Here is a 12840-nt window from a genome sequence, read left to right on the forward strand (position 1 = left end):
TCTCTCTCAATTTCCTTTCCATTTTCTATTTTCAAGTTTGTTATGAGCTGATTCCAATCCGTTTTTCGACGAGTGCACGCCTGAATTTGGGTGTTGTGTTAACATTGGAAAGCAATTGGCAATTAACGATTTAGCACCGTGGTCGTGCCGAATTTTGCTTTCAAGGCAGTGGGTTCCACGACACAACAACGTCTTCTTCCTCATATTGTCTTGACACCATAGAGGGAACAAAATTATCTTAAGGAAACAACGGTAAGTTGAGTTTAAGTTGTTTATTTTATGTTTCCTTAAGTTTCTCTACATATTATCTAACAATCTTAAGACAATGAACAATCCAAACCCAACGTAATATGTAGAGAAACTTAAGGAAACACAAAATAAACAATACAAAATTGTATTTAAGTACTCGACAGAGGGAAAAAGAGATAAATTTGAGGGTTGATTTTTCTGTTTTTTTGTGTTACAAAACTGAAAAGAGCCACGTATTTATAGACTATTTGTAATCATTCAAATAGTCATATATTTTGATGTAAAGTTATATCTTTTGATAAAATGATTCAACCTTTACAAAAGATACATTATTTCATGAAAAGTTGTGATTCTTCCTTTTTAATAAAAATAATTTTATTAAAAAATTCCAACAGTTTAGAGCAGCAGGAGTATGAGTTCCTTCCAAGTACACGCGTGCAGTACCTTACTTCCAATTTGGTGGCAAGTCAAGAAATATGTTCACTTTACTAGAGTCTGCAAGTAAAGTTTCTCCGACTACCAAACGGTCCCCTAACGTCATTCTAGGGATGGACTCAAGTTCTGCAAAAACTCGTCTCCTCTGAGCTGAGGCCCTTTCGTCTCTTTTGGTTGGCCAAGCTGCGATCTTGTCCAAAACAACTGTCATGTGCATCTCTGATTGGACTACTTCAACAAAGTCCCAGACAAAGACTGTTTCTTCTTGCTCAGTCTTAACATCCGTGTGCCATCTGGCCTACTCTAAGGGGTCAAAGGTATGTCTTCCCCGAGAACGTAATAGAAGGCTGGGGGTTCCGATATGTAAGGTTCTTGACGTTCCGATATGTATTTATTACCAATTAGTACAAGTTAATTAACATCCCAACCATCATTACATGAAGACAAAGAAAAGTAAATTGCAATTCATATAAAATAGAAGTAAGTGAATAAGTGAATTATATTTCAGATTTAAAAAAAAATTTAAAATCAAATAGCAGTTTAAGCAATTACTGGTGTTTTTAGAGGCATTATTTTTTTTATAGAAGTTATTAAATATCCCAACCACCATTACATGGGGATGAACAAGAATAAATTGCAACCGACAATAAAAGTAAATGGATATGTGAGGGCTATCTGTAATGAAATTGGTTGTGAGAATAAATAAAGTATAGTTTATATTTTCAAATGAAAAAAAAAATCAAATAATATTGAGAAACAGAAACCCCATACATGGAACAACAAAGAAGATAACAGAACATGAAAACATAGAACAACAAAGACTCGTCACAACCAAACCCCAATAAAAAAATGAAAATAATATTTAACAACAAGAAAGTCATTTCCTCTTTCATAGAAATCCAAGCTTGAATTTCACACCCAGAGGAAATGATAAGCGCCAAGGTTGCTCGTGTTTACAAAGCTAGAGGTCCTTCTAGGATCCTTGCAAACATTCACAAAAACGACTAACTTACCGAATGATTCCAACCAAGAGTAAGGTTAGAAGATGAATCACTCTTAGATCGGACTTAGAATCTACGATGGTCACTCCTAGATCCTAAGACGACTCACTCCAGAATTAGCTTGATCGAGACTAATCCAATGAATCGGTTTAACATCAAACCTAAAGCAAGATTTGAAAGAAGCAACACCAAAAGTGTTAAGGAACAAAAGTTCTTGAATTTCAATATGTTTTAATCTTAAGTTATCCATAACAAGAGCATTACAAGCCTTTAAATAGGCCAAATGGTCGTTCAACATAAGAACACCAAAAGTTTTTCAAAATACTACTTAATGCAAATTGTAGAAAATAAGACATGCAAATTAAAACTTGATTGCACATCATTCTAGACACTTAAATGCGGATCAGAAAACGTAGTCATGCTTCAAATGGTCTTATCTGTGTGCTGTAGGAGGCGCTTCACATTTGGATATGGTTTGACAACTTTTGACTTCACAAACTCCAAAGAGGTGCAATCTGCAAAGGCACCTGTTCACGAATCTGCACACTTTTTTTGTCCTCCGTGCCATCTCTCAAAATAGACAACTTTTCCCGTGCCATCTTTGCTCCATTCTCTTCTTGACTCATTGAAGTAACATTATGAATAAATTCGGGCTCAAAACTCTTTGTTGGTTCTTGTGCATTAACAAGCTTTTGAAGGTGCAGTGTGAAAGCCTCTTGAATCTTCCTTGCCTTTCTTGTAATAATTGCTCCTTTGATATATGTAATTGGTCACAAATGGATTCGTATCAGGAAATGAGGAGAGAGCAAATAAAGAAGTTCTACTCAATTACCCTATACCATATCCATCTCAAACCAAAGGTAAAAAGAATATAGCAATGCCCACGAGGTGAATCACAGACATCTAATCATCTATGCACTCAGAGAATTAGAAGTAATCGTAACAAAAGAAACAGAGGGCATCAATGGAAAACCTAGTTCCAAATTAGTCTTGGAAGGAAGTTGAGAACCAAATGAAATTTCAAACTACAGCCATAGAAATTTCCAAATTCAATTTCAAAAGAGATTAATAATTGACATCAATCGGAAAAAAGGAGAGACAAGCAATTAGAGGAAGGAAACATAAAAATTATACATGATACAATAGCATACAAAAATTTTAGAATAGGTTCCTCATCATCAGCCGTAAATGATAGAAAACAAACCTGTTTGAAGACCCTCCCCCTACCAAGCTCCAACAACCTCATCAATCGTCCTAACAAGCCTCCATCTAAGGAGAATCATGTTTTGTTCTTGGGGTAATTGGAGGCAGCAAGAGATGAAATGTTGGGTTAATTGGAGCAGTAAGGGATTGAGGTTGAGATTAAGGTTTCTACGGGGTAGGTATGAAAAAGAATGGTGCAAAAGAGGGAAATAAATGAAGAGATTGAGAACACAAAGATAGTAGATCTGAAGGAAAACGAAACCAAAATCATAAATCTAAAGAAATAGAAAACTAAAATCATAGATATGAAGAAATACAACACCAAAATCGTAGTTATCGAGTTAGGGGAGATGAGGAAGAAAATTGAAATCACGCGGCGTAAATGGTCAGAACGAAGAGGCTGTCAGAGATTTCAATTAGAGTTTCTGAACATTGATTTTGCATGAGGAAGAATGCGAGAAATTAGTAATAAGATTCAGAAGAAATTCGTAAGAGGAAGGTGAGAGAAATAATAGCAAAGCTTGAAACCCTAATCCATATGAAGAAGGCGAGAAGACAGACGAAGAATGTGATAAAGCAGACGAAGAAGACGAGAAAGAGAGGAAGACGAAACATGCGAAAATGTTGCAAACTAATAGAAAGCGTAGCATAGTGTTTGGGGTAGATTACTGTTCTACCAAAATTTATTCATTGGCTTCTCTACCCATTGGGCCAAACGTGGGGTTGGCTCAAGATGCCAAACCTGGCCCAAGCCAACCTCACGGGCCAAACACCCCTAAAGAGTTTATTTGGTTTTCTTTTCTTAAAAAGATTTAGAATTTTCCCCTTATTTATGAGGTCATAAAACCCATTTTTGACATCATCTCTATTTCACTTTTGAAACTCAACTTCACTTGGCCTCGCTTTCAAGCTGCCACCTACCTTAGTCTTGGGAAATTGAGATTTTTGTCCCTTCTCTTAATTCAATTTGGACTTTTGACCCCCTTTCTAAAATCTTTTGTTCATGACCCCTCTCTTCTAATTTTTGACCTATTTTCATTTTTTTACTTTGTAAAATTATTAAAATATCCTCATTATTCAGAAAAGTAAATTTCTTCAAAATTTTTATTCCCTCCACCCATGTCTCGCGATGAACCTCACAATAATCATTTACAAACCTAAAAATCAAAATTTTAAACTTGAAAAATCAATTACAAATGGAAAAAATCTAACTCGAATAATTAATTATGAATTTAATATGGAAAAAATATATTTAAAAAAAGTTGAAATTACATAATGAAATATTACAATTTTAATCGGTTAATATGGAAAATCGAATTTACATAATTACATTACAAGATTTGTCCAGATTTAATTAGAAGAAAATTCAAGATTCCATAAATATTGGACTAATATTACATTTAATGCCTGATATTTAATTGACAAAAAGATGGCCAAGAGGCGAGGAATATGGAAGGAAGGAAAAAAACTCCGTGGATCTCAACCCGGGATTGCATACTCGGACCGAGATTGTATTTTTTAATACCATCCCGGTTTGGGTATGCAATCCCAATCCAGGATGGTTCTATCTCGGCCGGGATAAACGCTTTCCACTTTTTTTTTCTTCTTTTTTCTTCCTTATTTCTCATAAAGTTAAAACCTGTCTTCCCTCCTAAAAATGAGAGAATAAGGGATGATTTTGGGAAGCTGATGAGATGGATTTTGATTAAAAAAAAAAACTGGATACGTTCAATATGTATTTCTTTTAATGGATAACGAAGAACAATTTATGGGTCTTATTTTCTTTCTTCTTCAATTATAAAATTTGAAAACCTTAAAGAAATTTTTTAACAAGGGGGAGATGGGGAGACAAAGGTGAGAGAAACAAGGAAAAAAATAAAAACTAATTTTAATTTATGTGGATTATGTTTACTTATGGGATAATGTTTTGTGAATTCGGTTGTTGGTTTTTAATGGGAACTGATTTTTAAATTAAAATGTTGATATCTTTCTATATTAGATTCAAATTAAAAGGAAATTGTGAGGTTTAAGGTGAAAGATTGGTGGAGAATTCTATTTTTAAAAAATAGGGATATTTTGATAATTTTACAAAGACAAAAAGTAGGAAAGTATCACAAATTAGAAAGGAATGAGTCACAAATTAGGTTTTTCTAGGGGTGGGTCAAAAATCCAAATAGATTATAAAATTGGGTCAGAAATCCCAATTCCCCGTAGTCTTCCTCTTCGGCGAAAGCTTCCCTCCGGCGGCACCCAGCAATAGTGGTAGTGCACGAACTGTGAACAGCAAGTTCCTTCTTCACATGTGGCAGCCGAGGACTCGAGCAGCAAGCCACGCCGACGGTGCAGCCTTCAGACGATAAACGTCGACAACTTGCCCACGATCCACGACGCGACCTCCCTTGAGACAGCATCCTAACGGCGGAGCGACGACCTAAAAACCCTCTTTCCGACGACGTCTTTACCAGATCTGTAGCTCATGACCAAGCTCGACAGACTAGTCTAACGACGAGCGACGCACAAGGATTCCTCCGGCGAACTAAGATCCGCAGCACACACGTGTGACCCAGCCCAAATCTGCAACTCCAGCGCCCAGGCTCTCGAGTCGCAGGCGATTTTTCCTTTAGCAATTCATAAACAGCAGCATTCCTACGACGTTCGGTGCTGATCCACGCTCAATTGAACCCAAATTGTGTTGCCCATTCCTATTAGGGCAGTGTCAGGCCCCTTTGCACAATAAGGTTGAATAGGTAATAGAGCGTTCAAACTTTTGTTCCGTTTCAATTAAATATTCGTATTGGATTCTAGCATTGAGCGTTATCTGTTTTGTTTTAGTTATTGGTTTAATATAGTTTAGGAGCGCGAACCCTTTGTAAGTAGACCTTACTTGGGATGTTTGTTGTATGTCTGGTGTGAAATCTTGGTTGTTTGCTTGTTATTTTATGTGTTCTTATTGTTGAATCTTGTTTCCCGAATATTTATCAGTATTGATTCTAGACATGGATGTGGTGGGAATTACAATGTATATGTTGGATATAGAAATTGGAAATGTTGATATGATGTATTTAAAGAAGTTGGGTTAATTGTTGCAATGTTGTGATTGGTTATGTTTAAAGTATTATGGTGTTGGCGTGGTTTGTTTTTTGGAATGAACTTTTGAAAGTATGATGTATGAATATTAAATTTGTTTAGCAGAAGTATACTGGTATTGTTGTTGAAGCATTATGAAATGTTGCAAGCCATATATGTTTGGCATAGGTAGCATGTTGGAAGGGTTGTGAGTTAAATGATTATGATATAATGACTTAGAAAGCATGTTATAGGACTTTGTTGTGAGTTCTAGAATGTTATAGAAAGTGAATGAGTGAGTATCATAGCATTAGGTGCAAATGGTGAGATTTATACCTCACTATTGGCTATCGAGGCTTCATGTACAAATGATCGAGGGTCAATGTGCCAATATTGGATAAGAGAATGTTGAGGCCTCGGGTACAAATGGTTAAGGGTCGTTTGTGCTGCTGTTGTTTGTGTTCAATGCATGAACTTTCTGATTTGATTTCAATTTGTTGCCGATTTGATGATTTGATAATTGGTTGCGATTTCTTAGTTCGAGAGAACCTTCTCTCATAGATTCCCTTCACCAATTCATCGCTAGCAATCCGCTCTTATCCCTTTCAAACAAGGGCGAGTTCCTAAAAAACAAGGGGTTTTCGAGTAGCTCTTTCAACTGCCGCCTAATCTCCCAACAAGTTGCTTAGTTTAGCTGCTCTTCCGCTTTCGAGAACAGGGCGTACTAGTTCTTGAGAGCGAAGACTAAAGAACCTACTAAAAAGAGGCATGAGAGGCGGTGGTTTACCTTGTGGCGGATGTTAGTGGTTCGAGTCCGTAATTGGTTTTGATTTGTGAACTCCTGGTTTGATTGGGAACATGGTTGGATCGTAACTAGTGTTGGGTTGGGTTGCCCACTCCATTTGGTAGAGTTGGTCTAAAAAAACCTCCTAGACACCCAACCCGTGTATTCCTCCAATAAATCTACTCATCAATGAAAATTAACTTAAAATCTAATTGTTTAAAATTATTTTAATAATTTGACTTAATAAAAATAAATAAACTAATCATTTCAATTAATTGTTGGAAGTTAATTTTGATTAATTTTAATGATTATAATGGATGCCAGGAAATAATATCGATTTAGTCTTTGAAATTCGAATGATTTAAATAGTTTGAATAATTTTCTACTTTTCCTTTTTTCCCTTTCTTTTTTCCTTCACGGTTTAATGCTTTAAAATCGATTTAGCCTTCAAAATTCACTCCTCGTCTTCTCCCTCTCCACTCTTCCTTACTGCCGCGCTCCTTCTGCCTCGCGTTCAGCCACTCCCTCCATCGCCCACTAGCTCCCTTGTAGGGCCGGCCGCATTCCTTTGCATCTTCTTCCACTCTCGCTCTCAGGTACTCTTCTGAACTCATTTTATTGGAATTTTCAAATTTCAAAATCAACAAAACATTGAGTTTAGTAAAGAATCGCGAAAATTGTAATGGATGTTCACTTGTAGGGGAAAGCAAAGGGAGGCTTGGATGGGGAAGGAGGATGCGAAGCTTCGATCTCGGACCAAGCATAAGGGGAAGACAAAGTTCGAAGAGTATTTGGGTATGGAGACGTGCATGCGGAACCTTGGATTGTCTGCTGAGGAGGACTTGGAATTGGAACGGAAACTCGCAAAGAAACTGAAGGTCAAGGCTGGAAAGTTGCGAGGTGAAGACGACGGTATTAATGTGTTATTTGAAGGAATGTCTTCAATGATTGATTCTCCCGAGGAAGAATTGCGGTTCTCTGAAGAGTTTGCAGTTGAGCCATCTAAGAAGAAAACACTGGGTCAAATGGGGAAGAAAAGGAAGTCATCAGATGAAGGCCCAGATGGTGAGAGTGAGTTAACTACTGGTGATTTTGCGCCCGTGGGAGCAAGCGAGGCTGATATTGAGGTAGAAAAATCTTCAAAGGCGCCCAAAAGTAAGAGACGTAGGAAGAAAAAGATGTCAGAACAACACCAAGATGATATAGTTATAGGTGAGATTGCTGGTGATGATTCCACAGAGGTTGCAGTAGATAAAGTTCCTGTCAAAGCTTCGGAAGGAAACCAAAAATATGTTGCTCCTTACCTGAGATTACAAAAGGGGGATGAGTCTGAAGATCATACTCAACTCCGTAGGCGCGTTCGAGGTGTGGAGGTTGTACTATTATGGGTTCAATGTTTGCCATTTTTATTTCCTTTTAATTTGAAATTTAATCTGCACTGTGAATTTGCTCAGGTCTTTTAAACAGGCTCTCTGAATCAAATGTGGAATCAGTTACAGCAGAAATGTCTACAATATTTCGTGTATGATATCCTCTTCTAACTCTTTTGTTTCTTACCATGAGATCATTAAGTTTCTTAAGTAAAAAGGTTTATGTGGAAAATGAATTTAACCATTCAGAAGTTAAGAAAAGATGCTCTCTCCACTTCCTCTCCCCGTCGTCGGAGCCTCTCCGGTAGCTTACCCATGCCTTCCACAGTAGACTACCCTCGCTCTCCTCATGGCTCACCCTCCCCATCCCCGCCCCACCTCCATCACCATCGAAAGAAAGCGTTTTTCCATCAACACTGATCATAGATATCGAGGAAGTAGAGTCCGCATCACAGAAGCCAACAAAGACCGAGCTTTCTACATCTCCCTCCACTGGTCTTCCATAGCTTGGCTTAAGACTGTCTTCTCTACCCTCATATCTTCCCCTCTTAACCAGAAGTTCTTCAAGGAGACACATATAGACGACCAAACCATTTGGGTTGAAAAGTCGAGTAACAGAAAAGGCTATCTTGCAGATATTGATAAACTGGACATAAATGGTGGTCTTACCAAAGTTTTGATTCCCATCGGTGAAGACAGGAAGGGATGGAAAGCCTTTTCTAGACTCCTTCATGAACCACCCCAACAACCTCCCCCACCAACCCAGCCCTTTAATAACACACCTACCACCTCTGCTCAACCCATCTTACCTATTATTAATGGCCCTTTGACCTACCGGGAAGCGATTTTACAAGGCAAACAGAAACAAAACCCCTTACCTTTTCCACCCACACCACAGTACAAGAAAAAGAAACAAAAGCTTTCCATCTGTGATGATTATGAAGAAGCAGACCCTCAAATAAACTCCTCCATCATTGTCATCCGAAGATGCTTCCATGATGACTGGTTCAAGATAAATAGAGCTCTCCAAACGCATATCAGTATGCTATGCACCCTCAATCCCTTTGCAGCTGATAAGGCCCTCTTTCGTTGTGAGGATAGAGAACAGGCCCTCACTCTTTGTCACTTAAAGGATTGGTATCAAGTGGGAGATACCCAACTCAAATTCTTGGCATGGAATGATCTTGATCCTTCCTCTCCTCCCCCGGTCCCTTCATATGGAGGATGGATAAAAATCCGCAACCTTCCCCTTAATCTCTGGGACAACACGAGATTGCGCCATATTGGGGATTCATGTGGAGGTTACATCGAAACTTCAAAAAAAACTTTATCAAGACTTGATTTGATGGAGGCTACTATAAGAATAAAGACCAATCCGTTTGGCTTTATCCCTGGGGAAGTTTGGATCACCACCCTCTCTTCTCTACATTTGAGGGTACAAATCGACCCCTTCTATAAGGCTGAACAATATTTGAGCTTCTCTGCCGGAATCCATGGAGCCTTATCGGTCGGAATAGCCTCCGTTCAACAATCTGGGACAAACTCAGAGGGGCTGCTGGGACCTTGCCCAAAACTTTCCTTTTTGGAGAAAGGTAACTTTTCAGACCTTGAAAGACCCTCTGAAACATCCCCTCATCGTACCCGCCCTGACACACTGGACTCACAAAGCCCATCAAAATCACCTTTGCGCTGCAACACCTCGAGCTCCGCGACCTTAACTGGCACCCATGCATCCTTTGCCTTCCCTGCCGTTGACAATCAACACCTCTCACCTTCCCAAGGACCTGTCACACCAGTACCTTTGCTTAACACTGATCACGGCTGTACCTCGAATGACAACCCACGCTCGTACACTCAACCTCTCACCTCTCTATCCCTACCCCCAGAACCTACCCACTTCCACCCACCCCCCCTAAACCCCATCCCTCACCCCGCCCTCCTCATAGAAGGCCCAAAAATAGCCGTTAATTTCACCGAAAAGGAAACCTACCTTGCAGTGGGCAAAAAACACTCCACAAACCCCCCCGACCTTCACTCTGACTCTGACCAATGTGTTTCTAGCCCCTACCCCTTCTCCACTGAGCCCCCCTCCCCTGTTTTCTCTTCCCACATTATTGAAGACACTGCTACTCGTCCCTTTGCCACAAACGAAACAGACCCTGCCCCTCACCTGTTTGACCCTACCATACATCCCTCGTCCTACCTACAGGTGGTTGTTCCTTGGCTCAACACCATGGGCATGGGCATTTTTCCTATACCCACAAAGCTCTCCAAGAAAGCAGCGACAAATCGGAAAGAATACAAGGGCATTAGAGAACTTGCTGGGCTCTTCTCCTCCGTTAATTATGAGAAGCGTCAATCTAAGCAGGGTGGGCTATCCTCTGTTAGATGATTTTCATCTCTTGGAACGTTCGGGGCCTTGGCTCTTGGAATAAACGAGCCTTGATTAAGTCCCTCATCAACAAACACAACCCCACCATTGTTATCCTACAAGAAACTAAGTTGGATATGGTTGATCGTCTCACTATAAAGTCACTGTGGAGCTCCCGCGACATTGGATGGACTTCTCTCGATGCCTCGGCCACATCAGGGGGTATCCTGATCATGTGGAACGACCCTTCTTTTCATGTGTCAGATGTCACAATAGGTCTTCACACTCTTACTATCCTTCTCACTTTGTTTGACGGTTCTAAGTTCTGGTTGACAGGAGTATACGGCCCTACAAAAACAGAGGAAAAGCCAACTTTCTGGAGAGAGCTATTAGACCTCTCTTTCCTCTGCACCGACTCCTGGCTTTTGGGAGGTGATTTTAATTCTATCAGATGGACACACAAGAAATCATCATATCGCAGGCCAACCAGGAATATGCACCATTTCAACACTTTTATTGAATCAGCCGGTCTGCAAAATCTCCCCCTTTCTAACGGCTTATACATGTGGTCAGACTACAGGGACCCTCCTACCCTCACTTTGATAGACAGGTTTTTGACCACTAATGATTTTCTGTCGAAATTTCAGAATGCGACTGTCAAAAGGCTGAGCCGCCCCACATCCGATCACTTCCCTCTTCATCTGTCTTTCGGCATGACAAAATGGGGTCCCACACCCTTCAGATTCGAAAATGCTTGGCTGCAACACCACTCCTTCCCTGCTTTGATCGAATATTGGTGGAAGAACACTCCCCTTAGAGGCTGGCCAGGTCATGGTTTCACTATGAAACTGAAAGGGTTAAAGGCAGTGATCAAAATTTGGAGCAAAACAACCTTTGGTAACATAGCACAACAAAAGCATCATCTCACTTCAGAGCTAGCTATTTTGGATGACTTAGAAGAGGAAGGGCTCCTGAACACTGTACAAAGCATCCAGCGGAAATCCATCAAAACACATCTCCTTGAGGTGGCTGTGAAAGAAGAGATTCTTTGGCGTCAAAGGTGCAAAACTAAATGGCTTCATGAGGGGGACAACAACACATCTTTCTTTTACCGTATTGTAGCATCGAAGAGACGAAAGAACACCATCACTGAAATTCTTTCCATGAATGGTATGATCCTTTTTGAAGAAAATGACATCGAAAAAGAATTTCTCTCTTTTTTTGACAGGTTATACTCTAAAAGTGGGGGACAAAGATTCCTCCCATATCCCCTGGATTGGAGTCCCATCAACCAACAACAAAGCACTGGCCTTGAAACCCCCTTCACTGAAGAAGAAATTTGGAATGCTATCAAAGATTTAGGATCTAACAAATCCCCTGGACCAGACGACTTTACTGCAGAATTCTACAAAAAGTTTTGGAACACCCTCAAAGACGACATTTTGAGAGTGTTCCAAGATTTTTTTAAGAATGAGATTATCAACGCAAGCCTCAACGAGACGTATATATGCCTCATCCCCAAGAAGATTGACACCAGGCAAGTAGGGGACTTTCGCCCTATAAGCCTCATCTCATGCTTATACAAGATCATAGCAAGAGTTCTTTCCGAGAGACTCAAGCGAGTACTGCCATACACTATCACTGATGCCCAATCAGCCTTCATGGCTGAGAGACAAATCCTTGATGCATCGCTGATTGCTAACGAGCTTATTGAGGATTGTGAAAGGAAGGAAAAAAAGGGAGTTGTCATCAAACTGGATATTGAAAAGGCTTTCGATAGTGTTGATTGGGAATTCCTTGACACGGTGTTAGAGGCTAAAGGGTTTGGACACACGTGGAGGAAGTGGATCCACAGCTGTATCTCCTCTGCAAATTTCTCTATAATTATAAACGGCCGCCCGAGAGGAAAAATCATTGCTACAAGAGGCCTCCGGCAAGGTCACAGGCAGCCAGCAGAAACCACATAAACGGTTTTGACCTTGGAGACAATTCTCTGAACATCCATCATCTTCAATTCGAGACGACACCATACTTTTCTCCACTTTTGAGGACTCCTCCCTCACCAACATGTTCAACATCAGCCGTTTATTTGAGGAGGCATTCGGGCTCAAAATCAACCACCAAAAATCTGAGATTTTGGGAATTAATATGGAGGACAGTGAGCTCTCTACCCTTGCAACTAAATTCAATTGCAAAATGGGAGGTTGGCCTACTCTTTACCTCGGTCTTCCCCTTCACGGAAAGCCCAAAACCCTTCCTTTTTGGGACCCTATGATAGAGAAGGTTAAGAAAAGACTGCATTCATGGAAAAACTCTTTCATCTCCAAAGGACGTAGACACACACTCATCCAGGCTACTCTT

The 12840-nt window shown here is 40.0% G+C and overlaps 1 protein-coding gene across 3 annotated transcripts in view; it reads left to right on the forward strand.

Moving 5' to 3' along the window:
- The first annotated feature begins 5067 nt into the window (after window positions 1–5067).
- The window catches only part of LOC111015171 (uncharacterized), a 34215-nt gene continuing 26442 nt past the window's right edge, over window positions 5068–12840 (forward strand). Inside the window, exons 1-4 of one of the 3 annotated variants that reach the window (XM_088123438.1) lie at window positions 5068–5635; window positions 7183–7334; window positions 7439–8103; window positions 8193–8260. In XM_088123438.1, coding sequence (XP_087979564.1) covers window positions 7461–8103; window positions 8193–8260 — 711 coding nt within the window. In that variant the 5' untranslated portion in view covers window positions 5068–5635; window positions 7183–7334; window positions 7439–7460. The remainder of the gene's footprint in view (window positions 5636–7182; window positions 7335–7438; window positions 8104–8192; window positions 8261–12840) is intronic. The other 2 variants (XM_088123436.1, XM_088123437.1) reach the window with 2 other exon arrangements.

The sequence above is a fragment of the Momordica charantia genome (assembly GCF_013281855.1).
Source record: "Momordica charantia cultivar OHB3-1 chromosome 4 unlocalized genomic scaffold, Mcharantia_2.0 BLBB01000004.1, whole genome shotgun sequence".
In the NCBI taxonomy this organism is placed as follows: Eukaryota; Viridiplantae; Streptophyta; class Magnoliopsida; order Cucurbitales; family Cucurbitaceae; genus Momordica; species Momordica charantia.